Below are 21641 nucleotides of genomic sequence, written 5' to 3'. Positions count from 1 at the left end.
GAAAATCCAATGTTGAAATCATAAATGTTGTTAAAAAACTCTTTATAACATCTTCCTAAGATATAAATATGGAACAATAGCGTCGGCGTGCACACTAATGTTATCAAATCTACGTTTCGCAGTACATCTCGGATAGATAAGGTAGGTATCCAAGGCGGAGATTTGTACATTGTGCATTGTGCTCGCCTATGTCAGAATTAACCATAATTTATATATAGATACCAATTCCGGCTATGCTACCAGCATTTCCAATTTCTACAGAATAAATGAAAAAATTAAATGCTTAAATTAAATTAAATTGTTTTAGTAATAATATTATTTAGAAGAGACTGTTAATCTAGTTATTCGAACAATAACTACATTGATTTTATAATTTAGCGTATACGCTAATATTTATAAATAAATCATAGCTGCGCAATTTATCTGTCCGTATCGTGTTGAAAGTTAGATGTCCTTTCAAGCCTTTCAAGATATTTATTTTATAATGGCACATGATATCGCAAAGACAAACGTGGAGACCGCTCAGTGCCAAATTACCAAATGTCTTTAAAATGATTAAACCCCCATAGGAGCATATGCACCGCTATAATTCATCCTCCCCTTCTACTTGGAGTTACCGTTCTTCCGGACTTCGAAAAGAAATTAAGGGTTCTGAACTTGCTCAACTTCTTTTTTCCCAGGATGAATTGGTTTGTTTCCAAGTTTTGATATCGACACCATCTACCATCCCAATTTTATAGCTCCTTGAATTTACGTCTTGAAGAACATTGATAGACATGACGCGAAATTGTGATTGGCAAAATGAATGTGAATGCCCAATGCAAGAACAAGGCTGTCAAACTTTGCCCAGCTAGGTAATTGGTGGTACAGTATTATCAAATTACACAATGGTCAACCGATTCTGCTACTGTCCCTAGGTTTTTGTATTTACTCTATAATAATAGCACCCTCTATAATACTCTATAATATATGTATGTTAAAAGTACAGCATTTATGCAGACAGCATACACTTGCTGATAGTTATATAGATACATACCTATTGACAGTAGCAGAATCGGGTGCAATGGTAAAGGATAGGCCATTTTGTGTGTGGACTAACTTTACATGACTTGCATTAAATAACTATACAATACAACATAGAAATGAATAGCTATCCTTATACAATTTTGACCAATATTTACATTTATAATGGCCATTTTTCTTGAAATTATCTCATTTTTACATGAAAATTGGCTGTGGATTAATTTTCAAATAGCAACAATTACAGTAGCTAGAGAGTTTGTTTTCTATCCAACTTGACTCAGCTCAGAAAAATACATCGCGAGAGAAAAACCAGTCTTGAAGCTCTATCGGTTCAAAATAAAGTAATTGATTCTATTGAACTTGAAAAGGATGAGAAAATATGGACAATGATTCGTCATGTCCTGCCTCCGGAGCAGTTATCGTTTGTACTTCGTGCTGCCTCCGATACACTCCCGACAGAAATAAATATCTATATTTTACTCTAATGAAAAGAGTTCAAACTATCCAAAAAAAAAGGCTCTAAATAGAGGTGTCAGAGATGAAGGGGATTCTGCTGTAATTTTGTTTCTTTTCAATTTCAATTTTTTCTATCGTTTTTGTCGTATTTATATGGTGTTGGTTTTTTTGTAATACAGTATCATGAACTTGTGTAAAAACAATCAATATTGATTGAACGCATCAGTCTCGTGTCTAAATAAAGTTTATATATATTATAAGACGTTGGAAAATACAAACTTTCGCCAAATGCAAATTATGCTCACATGGCCACCTAACAACTTTACATCTCCTGAGTGGGTGTCAGGATGCCCTCACGCAAGGAAGATTTACTTGGCGTCATGACTGTGTTCTTGCTGTATCGTTGGACATCTTAAAGACTACCGGAAAACGTTCAATTATTTGCTGATCTTCATGAGTTTCAGGCTTCCTCTCTGCTCCTCCTTCCACAGAAAAAATATCTGTTTAACGTCAGCTAGATCCGATGTTGTCCTGATTGATGGTCCAAATATAATATTGGGTGAACTCACGGTCCCGCATAATGCTAAAGAGACCCTTTTAAAGGCGAAATTAGAAAATTAAAGGAAACTAATTGTTTGCAACTTATTCAAGAGTTGAGGAAAAATGCATTCACTTAAGCCCCTTTCTCACAGAGTTGTGTGCCAGGAATATTGCGGGAATATACCATTACCATGCCGGTATGGTTTTCTGTGAGAACGGGTCGTCTTGGCATCATGCCGGCACCATGCCGGCATCGACATGACCTGCTTTAGACCTAGTAATATTCTAGGGATATTCCCCGCAATGCCAGACGGGCATTCTGTGAGAACGTATTGCCGTTATATTCCGGGGTTCCCCGTCGAGGCTTTGACACCTTGCGCAGTCAAGTGTATCACTTTGGCGCCTATTCAATTCAATTAACAATAATAATGTGGAACTGGAGGGATAATGAGATAAGATAGCTGCTTAAAATAAGGGGACAAGAAGAAATTTGTAGCATAATCTATATAGGCCGCTAGGCTAGGCCATTAGCTCTTTGTTTGTTGGTGCCTGACCTTTCGTCGCCTTGTAAATTGTAGGCCTACAGCCTTCTAAGGTGTTTTACAGATTGCCGATGACGGCAAATTAATTGCTATACCTGTATAGTATATGCACAATATACTGTACATAGCATGTATTGCATAAATATGCTATAAAGGAAGATAATAATCTGTAACTTAACATTCGCCGCCATATCATCGCTAGACAAAAATAATAACAATAAAGGACGCCCTCAATAATTATTTTGTCAGAGACTTTTTATTGGCCGAATATGCCCGACTCCTTTCTCACAGAAAGCCGGTATATACCGGTTATATTTCCGGCATGATAGTCCGATGAGAATGGGTATATGCCGGTAACGATACCGGCACGACGCCAGCACTGTACCGGTATATTGCAGGCACATCTGTGAGAAAGGGGCTTGTGTGGAAACATCGGGCCTAGCTTTAATATTCTTAGTGGACAAAGTTGTCGAGGTCCTCACTTGGGGGCATTGTAGAGGATCTTTGTAGGACATCAATCCAATTTTCGAGGTACATTTTCCGATGTAGAAGGTCTTCTTCACCTTTTTCATTCTATTTCCGTGGAAAATGTGTAAACCTATGAACATTTTGCTACAGATGTATTTGTCCGCCGGGATGACAATTTTTGTTCTGAAGCATTTGTTGTAGGTTTTTATTTTATTATTTTATTGAATTCGTAATTTTTGCATTTGGTTTTAGTGAATAAAAGTGTTATAAGAGGTCATAAATAGTTTAATCATTAGTACATACTTATTGTAATATAGTGTTGTGTTGAGGTACTAATGAAGACTCTTACTCGCTTAACTGTCGTAACACATATTGTTTATTCAGTATAATACTTCAGTACAATATACAACTATAAGTATAGATAAGGAACGGAGGATCAGTGATGCTGTCGGTGAGGTGTGAAGTGTGTAGGTCTGCTTCTGGAGAAGTGGCTGTAAGGTGTGTGCTCCGTGAGGTGGCTGTAAGGTGTGTGCTCCGTGAGGTGGCTGTAAGGTGTGTCTGGGCTCTTCTGAAACTTGGGGGTATATTGGCTTCGGTTCATTTGCATATGTCACTACGTCATCTGTGAGGGTAACGATTGGTCCTAAGTTGATCCAGGGGTATTTAGTTAGAAGTGATTAACGGTATAATAAGGTATTTCTATGATGGATGACACTGTCAAATCTGTACTTAAATAGTGTCAATCTCTCCTGATTTAACGGTGGGAAAAGTCACAAAATTAAGCTAAGTGTTTTCTTTAGGGATTCTATTTTAAACTAAATGGTCATTAAAACATCTGGACAAACTCTCCTCTGGACTTTCTGGGTCAAGTTTGTGAACTTATTTGAATTCTGAAACAAAGTTCAATTTCTTAATTATAAAAGTATATCATTATATTACATTATATTAGAACTAATTTTTAAAAGAATACTGTGCTAACAGCATGACAAAGACAATAACTTAACAATTTGGGAAAGTCGAAATCACTCCCTTCACGATCACCATATTTCGTAGTTTCAAGATACATTTTTCAGGAATAAGTAGAACCAATATATTTTTCTCCCTACTCTATCACTCCCTATTCTATTTGAAAAATATTTTCTCTGATTTTTAGTACAAACTGTGGCGGCGTTTTCTCGCATGCTGCAGTTATTATGTATGTACTTTCGACAGATTTGCATAACATGCAATTTGTGCTCGGCCTACCTGATTATAATATTATTATTTTTAATAGGCTTATTGATGGAAATTCTTCTGTTAATTTAAACGATCTAGGCCTAAGTGAATATTTTATTGCCAAGGAATCATTAATTAGTAATTATCTGTATATTATTATCGCAAGGTAAGGTGTCTAGGCAGGCTTGTTTAAATACAGTACAATACAAATACTATAGGAGGCCTAGCCTAGCTTCACCCAACCCAGCAGACTTGTTCTTGGCTATATAATATAACAGATATTGCCTTTTATATCGGTTAAATATAAGATTTGACATCCCCTCGGGAATGATATTAAGTTCCCGGGGAATATATATTTCCATGAACTTAATATCATTCCCTCGGGGATATCAAATCTTATATTTAACCTCTAAGCAGTCAATATCTGTATAATACATGCAATACACTTACGTTAGAACCAAGCCAAAACATTTATATAACACACGTTTTTGTATTTCGTTTACTGGTCAAAAGCTATGGAATTCCGATAATCCTTTATTGCAAGTCTTACTTTAATATCATTAGGAAAAAATGAAATGTGTATAAATTTCTGGTTATTTGATTTACTAAACATGCACGAAATGGACATCGTTTACGGTATACTGTTTAATACACGTATCCTGTGGGCATGAGCAAAACACATACGGTATTTTGTCTATGATTTGAGTTACTTATTGTTCGGGATCACTGCAATGCAATGGAGAAGTATTAAAGAAACGTTACTCTTTTCTTCCTTCTCTGCATACATTTTGGATAGGGAATAAATCTAAGCTATAAATAGAAGGACACTGACAACATTCTGGAAATGGTTCACAACTTGATAAACAACACAGTTTTACTGTTGAATTTACTTGAGCTAAAACACTTGGTCCAAATAAGACTTTTGATTCTTTGTTCATCAATTTAACCATCATTTCAGTCACCAATGCCGAGTTGCTCGCAATGTCAAATCTTTCTTCTGGATCAACAAGTAGATCATAAATAAGTGGTCGTTCATGAATTTCAGTGGCATTACCAGACCGGCACATTGGGTCCAAATCATTTGGATCGGTTCCGAATATATTTTCTGTAATAAAAAGTGCTTTGAAACGGTTGTTTCGAATCGCATAAGGTCCTGTCTCTGGGTCGGGCATGTAGTTGTAATACAAAAGAGATTCTCGTGGACTCTGTGAAATATAATACGTAAACATAGCATATTTTAATTACGAAGACCCAATATATACTGTACATTTAACAAAAATGTATTTATTTATTCAGGTTTATAAAACAAACATGCAGCCCGAATTTTTGGTTTAAAAAAATGTATATATATATATTATTAAAAACATAGTAAAATTCAAAATTTATATTTACAATGAAAAGAGAAACACAATTCACATTATAAAATAAATAATTCAATACTGAAATCCATTTAAGTGCGTTTACGTTCTGTTTATCTAAAACCTGAAAGCGATAGTTATAAAAAAATATTAATACTTTTACTCTTCCAGTCAGAACTGCTAGGTTTTTGAAATCTTTCTTAATGTAAAATAATGTTGATCACATCCTTAATGATGTTTCGTGGAGGAGGAACAGTATTAAAGGGTTAGCCTTACTCTTGTTAAAGATTTTAGAAGCGCTAAAACGATATCATCATACAATTTTAACCACATTTTAAAGAGTGAAAATTCGCTCTTTTAATGTGAAACAGTTTCAGTGACATTATCCCAATATTATTATTTATGATTATATTATGAGAATTATTACAATAAGAAAGGGATAAATGCGATTTTCTGATAAAGCGTATCTACGTATTTTATATTTAGTAAAATATAGCGTAAACCATGGAGAATAAGTTATTTCGCGATGATTAACCTCACCTTTACACCGTTGAATAAAACATCACTAATATCATAGCCATCAAGAATAATGTCGAAATAATCCATGGGAGTACCACTTAATCTTCTTAAAGTCGGCCAAATATCTAGATGACTTAGAAGCTCCATTGAAACACCTTGTTTGATATGACCAGGCCATGACGCAACTGCGGGTACACGTGATCCACCATCAAATGTGCAAAACTTTCCACATCTCATTGATCCTGAAAACCCTCCCTGTGTGTGTGAGTACTTATCAGGCCTGTGGAAACGAAATGGAGTGTTCAACATAATAAATGAATACATAAAAAGCGTGTTTTTTAAAAAATAAAAATAAATAAATATAACTGATCAAATTCGAAACTTCAACTTATAGTGCGAGTACAACAATGATGATACTGATGCCCGTTTCATATTAGTGGGGTTCCTTAGCTTTCAAATGAGATTTTAGTGTAATGTGGATGAGAGTTTGGTGTAATGGTTATGTATCCAGCTTCTCACAGTTCGCTGGTTCAAGTCCCGCTGAGGTTTTGGAGCGGAGTGGAGGCTTGGTGGTTATGATGCTTGGCTACCACTCCAAGGGTCCCGGGTTCAAGTCCCGTCACATGTCAGGATTTTTTCTAAGGACAAAATTACAACTCCACTCCCAAAGACTTGTAATAAGACTTTGTTTATGTAGATCTTGTGTATATGTTTGTCTTGTGAACCTCTTTCTGAGGGTCCCTAATGATCAGCAATTGCTGGATGGATCACCCTCATTAAATATGGTCACAAAAAACGGCTGGATACTTCAAATTTGGTTAGAAGCATAAAATCGAAAATTCGCAACTTTTAAAATTTAAGGCCATTTAAATTTGACATTTAACCTCAGAAAAAGTCAGATTCCTCAGAACTCTTAAACTATAGATCGTAGAAACACGAAAGTAATGGAAAATGATGAAGTACTACTTTCTATCCATGTTTAATATGCATTAATTCTAAGAGTTATTTAAAAATAACAGATTTGGACCTACAGGTATATGACATTTTACCGCGTTGACATTAATATTGGTGTTAACATTACCACTACGGCAATGCTGTGAAAGAAATAATTAACTGCTTTAGACTGGAAGAACATGTTAAACTGGTTGTGTTTGGGCTGATGTTCTAAACAATTGCCTAAACACACAAGTTCATCTGGATGGGCAACATTGATTAAAGTGAGAGTGCAATTCTAAAATTGTTCAAAACAATTATTATTAGGTGAATTAAGCAAGGCCGGCGTTGTAATAACCTTGATGATACAACACATCTTTTTAAAATAATTCTTTTGTACAGGAACCATCAATCCTATAGAGGAATGTAATTGTTATCTTCGCACGTAACTTTGTAGGCTACACTACACAGTATGCGTAATAAACGGGAACCCATGTCTACTTTACCAGGAGATATTTTTAATTTTCCATGTACGATTCTCCTAAAATCCTCCCTTGAAATAAGAAATAAGCCTTACATAAACACCATTCTTTTTTAAACGTTACGCCGTGGTCTATTTTTAACCTTCTGAAGATAATCTGGTACTCAGATTTTTTGGTGCTGGGCGGTCCCAACCATGGTGAGGCTGAGGTAGTAATCAATCCTAAAACACAGTAACTTACTAGTAAACCCAAGTTAATTCGTATAAATCGTGTAATTTTTTTGGATATAGGCCTACTGTAGACACGTACAATTATTATTAGGTGAATTAAACAAGGCCGGAATTGTAATTACAATATAGTTTATAATTATTTAGTATCCTATCAATTACGTTTTTCGACATGACTATATTGATTTACTTGTAAACCGATTGAATCAAGCTAAAATTGCTAAGGGAGTCCGACTTCCACCAGTTTGCCAGTTTGAAACAGGTCTTTGTCCATAGTAATACAACTGTCATCGGTGCAAGTTTATTTTTAAATCAAAGTTGTAGTAGTAATTTTTAAAATAAAATTGTGATATCTAGAATGCGAGTTAGCTTGCACAATACTACTACAGTATAAAACATTTTGATTATGTTAACAATAACTTCTCTTGACAAATAAGGATGGCGAGATTTTCCAAATAACTTGGATATGAGCACAGCCTTTTGATTTTTTGAGTCAACATATTTCTACGACTGCATTTCCTCTGGATTTTTCTTTTAAGTAAGGGCTAAATTACAGTTATTTTATATTTAAGATACACACAGTATATTTACTGTAGTGATGATACACCAAAACATCAACACAGTAAATACCATATTAGGGCATCTTTTTCCATTTTAAGGGTTCGCCAAAAAGGTGGCAGATCTATTATTTTTAAATAACTGTTTTAGTATTGAGTTAAATGCATATGTTTCTGATTAGTGGCCTAAGACACAACCAGACAACATAATTACAATAAAGTACGAAAATTCGAAAAATGGGGGTAAGATAAGGTGTGAGATAAATTCCAGTCAAAGTATATTGTGTGTTGACACAAATCCTATCAGTGTAGGAGGATAAAAGGAACTGGTAAAATGTAAAAGTAAAAATTATTCGTGGTAATCTGTTGACAGCGTGAGGTGAAGAGGATGAGATGCTCACGCTGTCAAAAGATGATTGCGAGGGCGCCCCGCAATCACGTGATGTTTCAGATTGGAGTCTTATAAATAAACAATTGGAACATGTATGGATATATTTACGCCCAGAAAAATGTGAATCGAAGGGTTAACACTTAATCGTTAATGAACTTCGATTTATTTATTAACACAGAGAACTTTGGTTCATAATGTTCAGTGCAAACCGGTCTTTAACTACAGAAAATAACAAATAACAAATCGTCTTACCCATTATCTGATGTGAACAATACCAATGTGTTTTTTATGAGATCATTTTTTCTTAACTCGTCCATCACCTCGCCAATCTCCCAATCGAGTTCAGCCAGTGAATCTGTATATTTACCGCCCTTTGTTTGATTTATGTATCGTCTGCCCGCGAATTGTGGAATATGTGGATGAAGGGATGAATAATAAAGAAAAAATGGCGTTTCGTTACAAGCAAATTCTTGTATCCAACTTCTGGCTGCTCTTACTTGTCGCTCGGCTAAAGTTGTCAAGTCTAGAGGTTGCTCAATTATGTCATTTTCCAGCATCAAAGGGCAAGGAAAAGAAGCATTGTACATGTCGAAGTCACATTCTATATCTGGGTAAAAGCACGGACTACAAAAACAACTTTCATGGCTGTATGGGAGTCCAAAAAAATGATCAAAGCCTTGATTTAAAGGTAGATATTGTTTGGACAGTCCAACACCTAAGTGCCATTTTCCGATGATGGCAGATTTGTAGCCTTGGGTGGCTAGCATTTCAGGAATAGTTGTCTCGTTTAATGGTAGTCCAAGAATAGATTTTGGCGTAAAGACGGCAACGCCATCCGGATCGGTGTTCCAAACTCCAGTGCGAACAGGATAACGCCCAGTTAGTAGTCCAGCCCTATTATTTAATACTATAGACATTACAAATTGAAGGATATATTGGAATAATTAATTAACATTCTTATTTGAATCAGTATTTGATCGAAATTCGATTATATTATTGTGGGATACAAAGACTTGATTACAGGATACTAGTTGAAAAATAAAACACATAACAACGGACAGATTAGCCTAAATAGCTCACATAATCGTACTACTGCATAATTCTATACAATATGGGCAAACTTGCATATTGACTCACATGAATGTTTTCTCAAAACAAGATACACAGTGTTGTACAAAAACTTATTTACACTTAAATTGCTAGGGCCTAATGTTTCTGTTAATTCTTACCTTGAAGCGCTACATAATGGACTAGCACTGTACATTTGTGTAAACTTCAACCCCGATCTCTCCAATTTATCTATATTTGGAGTCATCGATAGCGGATTACCGTAACTTTGTAGGTCAGCGTATCCCATGTCGTCAGCAAGAAAGATTACAACATTAGGTTTATCTGTATAAGCTACACTGTATTCTAGAGTGAGTAGGCATAGTATTGTTGTAGTCAACATTTTTTTCCATGTAGCCTACTACTGGAAATCTCAATACAGATTTTGTTTCCAACTCGTGAAATACTATTTACAATACTGATGCTACCAAAATGAATTTTAGTTATCAAAGATAAATGAATTATTAAAGTTATGTATAATAATATTGTTCTATGGCTGATGTGTTTATATATACTTAGGCCTTAGCTGGTAGACCTATACTATATGTTAACGAAATATAAATTTAGTAGCATGCTAGGTTAGAGGTATATGAAAAGAATAATTACTACAAGGTCTCTTACCTACCCAGTTATTTCAGCACTCATATTCAAATATGAATATTTACACAGTAACCTTACAATATGCGATGTATCTCATTATTAAAGAAGCATACCGTTTGATACAGTTTACCACTCTATCATTTGTAAGAAATTTGTGTTGGGTCGATTGAATTTTTTTTATTATATTTATCTAAAGATGAAAACGTGTTTGTATTGATAAATCTTATTTGGAACCGTTACAATGTACACATGGAGTACCAAGGACAGTGCTTTATGTCTACTACTTCAATTTAAGGAAGAAGAGAACAATTTAAAAGAACTGGTAAATCATAAATAATTCTTTAAAATCAATTATATCAAGGCTGCAGTCGCTTGCTCAAATTTGAGTTAGTGTTTACCGACCAACCAACCGACCGACCAACCATCCGACCAACCGAAAAATACTGCAGTGGATGCTGCAATTTGCTATAGAGGAGAAGGTGTTAGATGAAAAAGGAACTCTTATAGATTATCAGAAGAGGTGGTAAGAGGAGAAAACCAAGGGCTGGAAAGAGAAAGCCCTACATGGAGATTCTTAATGATATTATTAAAGAAATGTTGTAAAACAGAAATCGGACAAAAAATTGCATAATAAGGTTTAACGCGCACATTGCGCGTGCGAAAATCTGCGCACTCATGGCAATTTTTAAACGCTTAAAATTGCCTGAAACGTACTCTAATTTCATCGAAAATAAATTTTGACAATTTTAAGCGCACGTACGCATGCGTTATTTGCGCTGCGCGCGTAATTGTATTGCAATATGATGAAATATGACCTGAAATTTATGAGTACCAAATTTTATTTAATTGTGATTCATGCTTTTGAAGATATGATTACAAACGTGATTTCGTTAAATCGTGCGTAGACCCCGTAATGTTTGATTGCGCACCGTAAAAACATAACCACAACGATTCTTGGCCATAAATTATGGCTAAAAATTAGATGCCTTTTTTAAACTTCATATTCTTCAAGTACTTTCAAAGTACCAAAATAAAATTAAATAGAAATAAAAACATTTTCGTTGTCGTCGTCGCTTTCGTTGTTGTTGACGAACGAAGTGCATTTTGCTTGGATCTAATAGAAAATTTATTGAATTGACAATTTATAAAACCTTGTTAACTAACTACCGGAAATGACGTATTAGGACAATAACCCCTTTTCATAAGAGTACGATTTTGTTAAATTGTTATCGTATTTTTATAGCAATTTTGTTATTTATATATTTAAATTAAATGTGGTTTATGACGAGATCAAGCAAATATTATTTATTGTAACTACAGTACTTCTAACACTGTAACATTTAGAAAGAAAAGAGAAAAAAAATATCTTTCATTGTATCATGAAAGTGAGACGAACCCCACACAAGACCAACAAAATGATCAGACTTTCTCCAGTCCTGATTCCATGGGCTTAAGTACACAGAACCTTTCTTAACCCATATTTTTTTCTATGGCAGATTGCCAAATATGGATTCCCACTTAACCTGTGCCGTTGGTGTAATATATTAAGAATCTATTATGAGTCTATATAATTGTTTAGACGTCATATTTAAGACCTTATTGTTTGTAATAGGTATATTTTTAATTTTATTACATGCTTCCCTGAATCTAATATTTATAATGTGACATATAGAGAATCACATAACCTGTTCTGCGCATATCAATATAATAATTATTTATCATTTTATAGCATATCATATTTTTTTAAAGTTGATATTTTGGCAATTTAAAAAAAAATCCATGTAGGCCTACAGGGAGAAATTTTGTAAAATGGCCCAAATGTTGAATTATGTGTTGATCCTGTGCAGAAACAGATTATGTTGTTCTGCACCTCATGTACATTTTTCGAAATTTTAAAAAGGACCAAAATATCAACTTATTTAATTATATTGAGGTAATATAATTCTGTGCATATCGACTGGATACATTCGAGTGATTCTGTGAGAGGCGTGAAGGGCGGTTAATACATTAGAAGGCTAAGCCCAATACATTTTTAAATTCATCGTTTGTTATTTTTTCTAGATTATGGGAGCAACTTCCCAATTAAACAATGTGCTACAATTTCAGACTTTAAAGCCCAACTCACCAAACATTTGATCTCAAAATATTAAGTTGTAATTGTTTATATTGTTTATTCAATGCAGCTTATTTGTGTATCTCATTATAACTTTGTTTTGTTTTTACTTAATTTGTACTACTTAGTTTTGTTATTTTTGTATTTTATAATAATGATGGAGTAAGAGCAGTTTTCTGTTTGGGCTCATGCCTATTACTTGCTCCCGGCAAGATGAATTGTAAAACGTACTTTTTAGAACTTTGGCGAATAAATATTATTATTATTATTATTATTATTATTATTATTATTGTTATTGTTATTATTGTTATTATTATTGTTATTATTATTATTATTATTACTAGATGGTACGCTCGCTTCGCTCGCGTACCATCTAGGTCGTGCCCACAGATGGTTCTCGAATACACAGTAATTTCAGCGTTAAAAAACTGGCGATTTCAAATGTACAATAATGCAGAGACAATAATATATGTCGTTTACAGGAACGATTAAATAGACACTGTGATTTATGTACTCAACTAAAATTAGCACACTGGGAATTACTTCCGAAAGAGAAAGTTGTCACAAAATGAGACCAATTGTTTAAGTCAAATTTAAACAAACTTAATTTGTGTTTTGTATGTAACATTATGGTTGAGAGATGGGGAAAAGGATGGGTGCAAAGAGGAACAATTTTTAAATATATTCTTTATTTTGTAACGAAATATTAATTAACATGTTTTACAAATAATATACCACTAAACACAGTAAAACATTGCGATGTAATACTTGAGTTGAAACTATCACCGTCGTAGTCTATTGAAATAGTACAGTACATGTAACGATACACTACGACGTATGTTTATATATAATGTTAAACAATTTGTGAAAACCACCTCTATTCGGGGCAAATCATAAATTCGATTTAATCGGTAATAAATATTAAATTACGGCGACTGAAAACGCTAGCTCATTATCCGTTTAAAAAAAATTATATCCAACCTCTGCAGCACAGATTGAAAAAAAAAATGGATCGAATTTCTGTTATGAGTATACAGTACTTTCCTTTACGACGCCTGAGGGAATAGACACTTGTGGAACGACATAAGAGATTGGAATGTTCCATTCATCGCAAATCAATACATTTGTATAAACGTATATTAAATCTATATCAAAATAGTATTTTTTTAAGAAAATGGGCCTGTCTTCAACATTATGATACTGTACTCGAGCTGTTCAACCGGTTTACAGCTATTAAAAACAATTATCGTAGGAGGAGATAGGAAAATGCGAAGCCTCCTCGCATTTTTGTGGCGGGTATTTTTCAAGATGGACATCCATTAGACAGTGTATACCACGATCGGAAAACACCCCTATCTGGGGCAAATCGTTGAACCTAAATTCGTTTTAATCGTCAATAACTAATTATCTAACTTAATTTAATTAGAGGGTTACATCAGGTGGTTAAAATCAGTACCGAAAGTACGAACCAACTTTACATACCATCGAGTAAAAATTCTAAAAGTAAGGCGCGATTTACCGAATTTTGCCTTTACGTAAATTTATATATAGATTATGTCATCATTATATTACGCCATTTTACGAAAATGTATTGAGGTAGCATGCGCAGACCACATGAATGTGATTCTGCACATGCCATTATTAGAATTTAGAAGGACGTTCTCCTTGTACGTTTTCTGTCGGTTACCTTCATTAAAAATGCTTGACATTCGTAAAACTAAACGTACTCTGTGTCACAGTGTCTTAAATGATTAATAACAGTTTAAAGTATAGTGTACAAATAGTATAATTGTGTTATTATCAATGTAATACAACATTGTGTGTATAAATGTGAATTGCGTTTATTAGATAGTTGGGTTGGGGGTGGAGTCGATTATTATTCAAATTAATGTTTCGTTGGGGAGGTATTTTTCAAATAAATACCATCCTAATAATTAATACATTATTTAACATCCTTCAAACAACTTCCGCTACAGAGTGGACCGTTTCGGCCCAAGAAGACGTTTTAGACGGCTTGCAACATAGGTAGAGATACCGGTCCTATTGTGACACAGATAGCCTACATGTATTCCTGCCAGCTACTCAATAAAACTCGGCTATCGCGATTTCACTTGATTTTAAACAAAATGTCTTATCATCAGATCTCCCCTATGTAGTTGTATAATACTATTCCCCACAATATATTCCGATGCCTTATGGCGTATATTTACTTTGATCTTTATTAATTTGCACACGCGAGGTCCGATCCGAAAATAAACAAAAAAACTAAAATGGCATAGCAACTAACGGCCAACTTAGTTGAAACCAGGTAGTTGCAAGGTGAACTCGTAAACTCATTGTGAACCCGGAAATTATTTTGACCGCGTACAATTGAAATTGATTTGAAAATCTACCGATGAAATCAGAAATTGTGTTGTAAAACTCTTTATAATATCTTCCTATGATAGAAATATGGAACAATATTGTCATAGTGAAAACTAATGTTATCAAATTTACATTTCGTGGTACATCTCAGATAGATCAGGTAGGTTTCCAAGGCAGAGATTGGTCCCGAAGTTTTTCCAATGTGCTCGCCTATGTCAGAATCTATATATAAATTTACGTAAGGGCAAAATTCGGTAAATCGCGCGTTATTATATCTAGAATGTTTACTCCATGGTATATAAAGTTGGTTAGAATCTCGGTACTGATTTTAACCACCTGATGTAACCCTGTTTACTAATTAAATGTAGTTAGATAATTAGTTATTGACAATTAAAACGAATTTAGGTTCAACGATTTGCCCCAAATAGGGGTGTTTTTCAATCGTGGTATACACTGTCTAATGGATGTCCTCATGAAAAATACCTGCACACAATAATACGAGGATACTTCGCATTTTCCTATCTCCTCCTACGATAATTGTTTTTAATACCTGAAAACCGGTTGAACAGCTCGAGTACAGTATCATAATGTTAAAGACAGGCCGATTTTCTTTAAAAAATACTATTTTGATAGATTTAATATACGTTTATAGAAATGTATTGATTTGCGATGAATGGAACATTCCAATCTATCAGACTCCCAGTTTGTAGGTAAATTTATGAGCCCTTGGTTTAACACAAGTAGGTAAATTTATGGGCCCTTGGAGAATAAAACTTATATAATTATATAGTATTGCAATACTTTGACAATATTGTAAATACTGTACCATTTTTGGTCGCCATTTGAATCGAAATTGTCTTACTGTGAATGTGGTTACTGTTAGATATATAAACAAAATATACAAAGAACATTTATTACTGTGACTGTGGGTAGATTACTGACAGTTGCTTCTCAACGTTTGTATTAATTAATAATTATAAAAAATATAAACGTCGTAGTGGTGTATCGTTACATGTACTTTACTATTTCAATCGACTATAACAGGAACAGTTTTAAAAAAGTATTATAAATCGTAAATGTTTTACTGTGTTTAGTGGTATATTATTGATAGGCCTATAAAACATTTAAAACAGTATTTCGTTACTGAGTGATAGAGAATATATTTAAAAATTGTTCTTCCCATCCTCTTCCCCATCCCTCAACTTTAATGTTATATACAAAACACAAATTTGGTTTGTTTAAATGAGTTCAAATTAAAAAAATGGACTCATTTTTAAGACAAGGCCTAATTTCCAGGGTGCTAATTTTACATAAATCATCGTGTCTATTTTATTCGTTTTCTGTAAACGACAATGTACTATAGTCCTGCGGTACGTACATTTTTTACGCTGAAATTAATGTGTATTCGAGAACCATCTAGTTAATCATAATTTATATATAGACGTATAATGTCTGATAACAATAAGTAAAACCATAAAAGTTGAGCATACCAGGAAAATTTAATCTATAGTATTTATTAATAAATAATTTGTCATTGTTATTATTTAAATCTAAACAGATACTTTAATCGTTCATTATTATCATTGTTGTATTGCTGGTAGCAATTAATTACAATTCACAGCATTATTACAATAAAAACATTTCTCTATATTCCTATTCCTATGAAGTAACATGAAGTTACAACTGAGAATGGAGTCGATATATTTACTGTTAATTCTACTAAATAGCAGTAAATGTCATACAGAGAAACCTAATATTGTAATCTTCCTTGCTGACGACATGGGATACGCTGACCTACAAAGTTACGGTAATCCGCTATCGATGACTCCTAATATCGATGAATTGGAGAGATCGGGGTTGAAGTTTACACAAATGTACAGTGCTAGTCCAATCTGTAGCCCTTCAAGGTAGGCAATTCTTTGATACTGTAACATAATATTGAACGATAACGTTGTTACGTTGCATCATGTGAACCAAGATTAAGCGCTATATAATAATGAAACACATTTTTAATGAGACTGCAAAGATAGTCTGGGATTGAATCATTGTAACAATAGTTTGTACCTTATGTTACGGCATTTGGTACGCCAGGCCTTGTATCACCCATTAACAATCAACAAACATCAACCACTTATGTAACATTAACCACTAACGTTGTAGTGGACAATCATTTAGTAAAAATACTTTATAGCATGAATTATTTGGTTGGTAAACGTTAGGTGCATACGTGTATAATGTAAGTACATAAAACACGACGAGGTTTAACACCATTCATCACCATTAAGCCCGTTTTTCACAAGACGAATTTATTCGCGCGAATATAATGTGTTCACTAATGCACATGCGTATTAATATTTTCATATACTTTTTGTGACATGAACAAATACGCAACCATAACTTAGGAATGTTTGATTCGTGCAAATATATTCGCTAATGGAAAAGAGGTTTTATGACGAATAAAATATAATATTGATATAATCACAACGCTGGCGTTCTAGTCGATTCCTGGCACTGTATCTAAATTTGTCCAGTATCATATGCAAATTCCATGATATACTGTAACGTGTGTTTCATACGCGACGCTCTATAATAATAACTAACATACTTACCCTTTAATACAACTTTCCGTGATACAAACATCACATGTGATACATACGAATGATGTATTACGAAATGTGCCTATGATACTTGTTAATGTATTGCAGGGCTGGTTTGCTGACGGGTCGTTATCCAGTTCGTAGTGGAATTTGGAATAAAAGTGCAATGTCAGTTTTTTCAACAGACGCAACTCTTGGACTTCCACTAAATGAGACAACTATTCCAGAAATGCTAGCAACCCAAGGCTACAAATCTGCCATCATCGGAAAATGGCACTTAGGTGTTGGACTGTCCAAAGAATATCTACCTTTAAATCAAGGCTTTGATCATTTTTTTGGACTCCCATACAGCCATGAAAGTTGTTTTTCTAGTGCGTGCTTTTACCCAGATATAGAATGTGACTTCGACATGAAGAATGATTCTGTTCCTTGCCCTTTGATGCTGGAAAATGACATAATTGAGCAACCTCTAGACTTGACGACTTTAGCAGAGCGACAAGTAAGAGCAGCCAGAAGTTGGATACAAGAATTTGCTTGTAACGAAACACCATTTTTTCTTTTTTACTCATCCCTTCATCCACACATTCCACATTTCGCTGGCAGACGATCCACGAATCAAACAAAGGGTGGACAATATACAGATTCGCTGGCTGAACTCGATTGGGAGATTGGTGAGGTTATGGACGAGTTAAGAAAAAATGATCTCCTAGAAAATACATTGGTATTGTTCACATCAGATAATGGGTAAGTTTAAAATTCTGAGATAAAGGATGTAGATACAGAGAATTATATACAGAAATAACGACTCTTCTGATAAAAACTAGTCATACGTCTTTCTTACTGGAATTGCTTCATGCTTTCGTCCTCTCTTCTTGCGGCATGACGCTTTCAACTATTTAGTAACGCCTCTCGTCTTGCGGCATGACGCTTTCAACTATTTAGTAACGCCTCTCGTCATGGGATGAATGGTTTCTGTATACTTTTAAAATTCATGATCAACGTAGATTGCGATCGTCCTCTTGGTCTTCTCGCTTTTCCGTTTTTATTTAGTGAAATTTTTACAAGAGCCTCAGTCTTCGGGGAGTCTTAACATGTGTCCATACCATTCAGTGGGACAGCCAGTCGACAAATCGTGTCAAATTTCGACTCGGAGAGGGCGCCCTACTTTTCTAATTTAGTTCAAAATTGCTAAATTTTAGGGTGTTGGAAAAACACAATATTTGTAAATTTAGCTGATTATCGGAAAAATATTGTTAGTGAAATAAATTCATAAATGGTTTTAATATATTGTCATGTAAAATTAAATGTATTTGAACAAAACGATAATCTGTAATTTAACGGCAAAATCAACCAATGTCTTTTTTCCGAAATTGTACCCTAGAAAATCGTTAAAATAAAATATTTAGAAAAATTGAACAGTCCTGAATTTAAAATCCCTGTTAGAAAAATTAATAATCTACAGAATACGATATTAAGATACAAAATTCGGTGGTTGGGATGCAGCTCCGACTATTCAAACTAAAGGTACCACTATTTGTTCCATCGAAAACTAGCGAAACCGCCATTTTGTAAACACATCGTCATCGTGTTTATGAATTTATTTATAGCGAACGATATACGCGATGTTTACAATTTTCCGCGTATAAGAATTCATATAAATAAATACATTCCAATACAACGTATATTATTACTTGTTTATTTATCACAGTATACATTTTAGTTGAGGAATATTTATCATAAATATTATAATAACTTTTATACGAGTCCGAGGCCTAGCCCTATTAGCGAGCGATTGTTCCAGGGGCGGAAAGTCACTTAGTGACGTTGTGATCGGGCGCGTCGGGCCTAGCTAATATTAATAATATGACCTGAAATAACCGGCTAACAAGAACTGTTATATACTTACTTACAATTGTTTTGTTATTGATGAACAAACAAGCAATTAGATTGAATAACAAATTATTTATTCATTTTTTTTGGGTAAAAACATGTACAAACTAGTAGTACTGTACTGTATAATATAAATTAATAGTAATATTAAACTAATACAGTATTAATAAAATATAAAATAGGCCTAACATACAATAAATATTCAATTTTTAAGGTCTACCACATGACAATAACATAATTTACAGAGTATAGTGTAGTAGGTTTGCATTCAACATAAATATTTGTATTGTAATTCATCTAAATCCTCTGCAACATACATATATTTGTAATTCAACATTTTGTTTTAAATAATTAAATTATAGTTTGGGTATGACAATGTCGGTAGGTACCGGTGTCATCTTTTTATCCACTTCACTCTCAGTTTGAAGTCACAAAGACAAAGAACTCTGCATCACCAACGATTCCTGAAAGTGTCAGAAAAAATAATAAATATTATTTAAAAAAAATGTTAATGTCTGGTTGTATATAATAATAATTATAATATTATATGATGACATAAAAGTAAGGGAAATAAAAGCTGTATTTTATTAATTAATATTACAGTATTTGCTATTATTATTTATATAATCTAGCCTCTAGCTAGGCCTACTGTAGCCTAGCTAGGCATCTATTGAGCCTAATAAATCAAATAATAAATGAAAAATAAAATAATAATATTAATACTGATTGAAAAAAAGTATTTTTTTGTGGGGATCAGATCACCAGGCTAGGCCGGCCAGGACCAATGATACTCGTAATCAGTACAACTTAACGACTATCGGATCAGCATCAACACAGTACAACACACGTCTCGCTACTATCGCCTATACTGACACACGTGTCTCGCGTTGCCGAAACCACGCTCACAGCTAGAAAATGTACCTACCTTTCGAGGCCTGAGAATACACCAACAAATTTTGAACAGGATAGAAATATATCATACTCGATTAAACTAATATTATTCTTGATAAAACAATTGATTATAATTTTTTTAATTTGTTGGGATGCACCTCCGACTATTCAGAAAATGGACAACAAAACAGTAGTCAAATCGTACCACATTTATAAATTTCACGAGTCCCGACTTCAGTCGCCGAATTAGTCTGGGTTCCAGACGGAGTTTTGTCTTAATATTAGTAAAAAGATAAATAATTTGGCACATATGGCGTTTCATACGTATACTACTTGATTTTGGATACTCCGTCTGGGGAAACACGCACAAGTCACGTGGTTTGACACCAAGAATTCTTGGTGCATACGATTATCCGGTTGACTAGTTTCAGCTGCATGCGATTGGCTACTCACTCGTACACCGTTTTAATATTCATATTTCAGAATTTCAAAGACTCAACAACTAAGATGATGCGCATGCGCTATGTTACGTTTAGACAATGTGTACTTGGGTACATTTATGAAAGTTTCTGAAGGCTAGAAATTATTTTAAATGCCTAGTAGTCTGGTAAACATTTGATGGGATTTTTTCCCAAGAACATGAAAACTCGTCTTGATATGATAGGCTATAGCTTCTCCGCAAATCAAACATTGAATGGATCATTTATTACGCGGAGATAATTTTGATTTAATTCCCACCCAGACCCAGTCCTGTTCTGTGTGGTGGTGTAGCCCTGTTGTGTGCCGGTGGTGGTATGTAGGGCTACTTTATTGGCGTTTTATTTGGCAGGTCATGCGTGCGAGTTGAGTGGGACCTACGAAAGAGGCCTAGGCCAAGGACTAAACAATTAATAAACAAAACAACTTGGCATTACGATTTTGTATTTCAACAGTCTCGATCGTACATTCAGCACTGTACGTACGTCTCGATCTTTTTCATTTTGAAACAAAATGATCATTGGTTGATTCGAAATCCATATTTACATACCGCCCGCCCCATATAGCCAAATACGGTATGATAACCTACGTCATTCTTATCGGATGTTTGCGGTCTGCAAATCGATTTCTATACGTGTTTCACAAGTCTGTATTTTCAGACAAAAATCGCGGTCGAAATAAAAACAAATAAATAAAAAAAAAAAAGACAATACAGACTTGGGGCAAGTCTATCGCCGAATGTATTGTATTAGCTTCGGTTTCTTTGAAGGAAACCGATTGGTTATTCAATTATACTTATTAGGAAATGCTTTTACCATAATAGGTAATGTTGGTCGGTTCTTAAATATTCATGAGAGCTTAAAATAAAACAGCACTTATTTGCTAGGCGAC

General features: G+C 34.2%; 2 protein-coding genes across 2 annotated transcripts; one reads left to right on the top strand and one right to left on the bottom strand.

Annotated features, from left to right (window-relative positions):
- Window positions 1–4782: 4782 nt before the first annotated feature.
- Window positions 4783–10213, bottom strand: LOC140049371 (arylsulfatase A-like). The gene is made up of 4 exons (XM_072094243.1): window positions 9941–10213; window positions 8964–9605; window positions 6143–6401; window positions 4783–5449 (listed from the first exon to the last, which is right to left on the bottom strand). The coding sequence occupies exons 1-4, from the start codon at window positions 10159–10161 to the stop codon at window positions 5003–5005; spliced, it is 1569 nt and encodes a 522-aa protein (XP_071950344.1). The 5' UTR covers window positions 10162–10213; the 3' UTR covers window positions 4783–5002.
- Window positions 10214–16594: 6381 nt separating this feature from the next.
- LOC140050087 (arylsulfatase A-like) lies at window positions 16595–18249 on the top strand. Its single transcript, XM_072095096.1, has 2 exons — window positions 16595–16802; window positions 17601–18249. Exons 1-2 carry the CDS (start codon window positions 16675–16677, stop codon window positions 18238–18240), a joined length of 768 nt encoding a protein of 255 aa, XP_071951197.1. The 5' UTR covers window positions 16595–16674; the 3' UTR covers window positions 18241–18249.
- Window positions 18250–21641: the final 3392 nt, after the last annotated feature.

Source organism: Antedon mediterranea, chromosome 5 (assembly GCF_964355755.1).
Source record: "Antedon mediterranea chromosome 5, ecAntMedi1.1, whole genome shotgun sequence".
Lineage (NCBI taxonomy): Eukaryota > Metazoa > Echinodermata > Crinoidea > Comatulida > Antedonidae > Antedon > Antedon mediterranea.
Note: the sequence above shows the minus strand (reverse complement) of the source record. Positions and strands in the feature narration are given on the sequence as shown.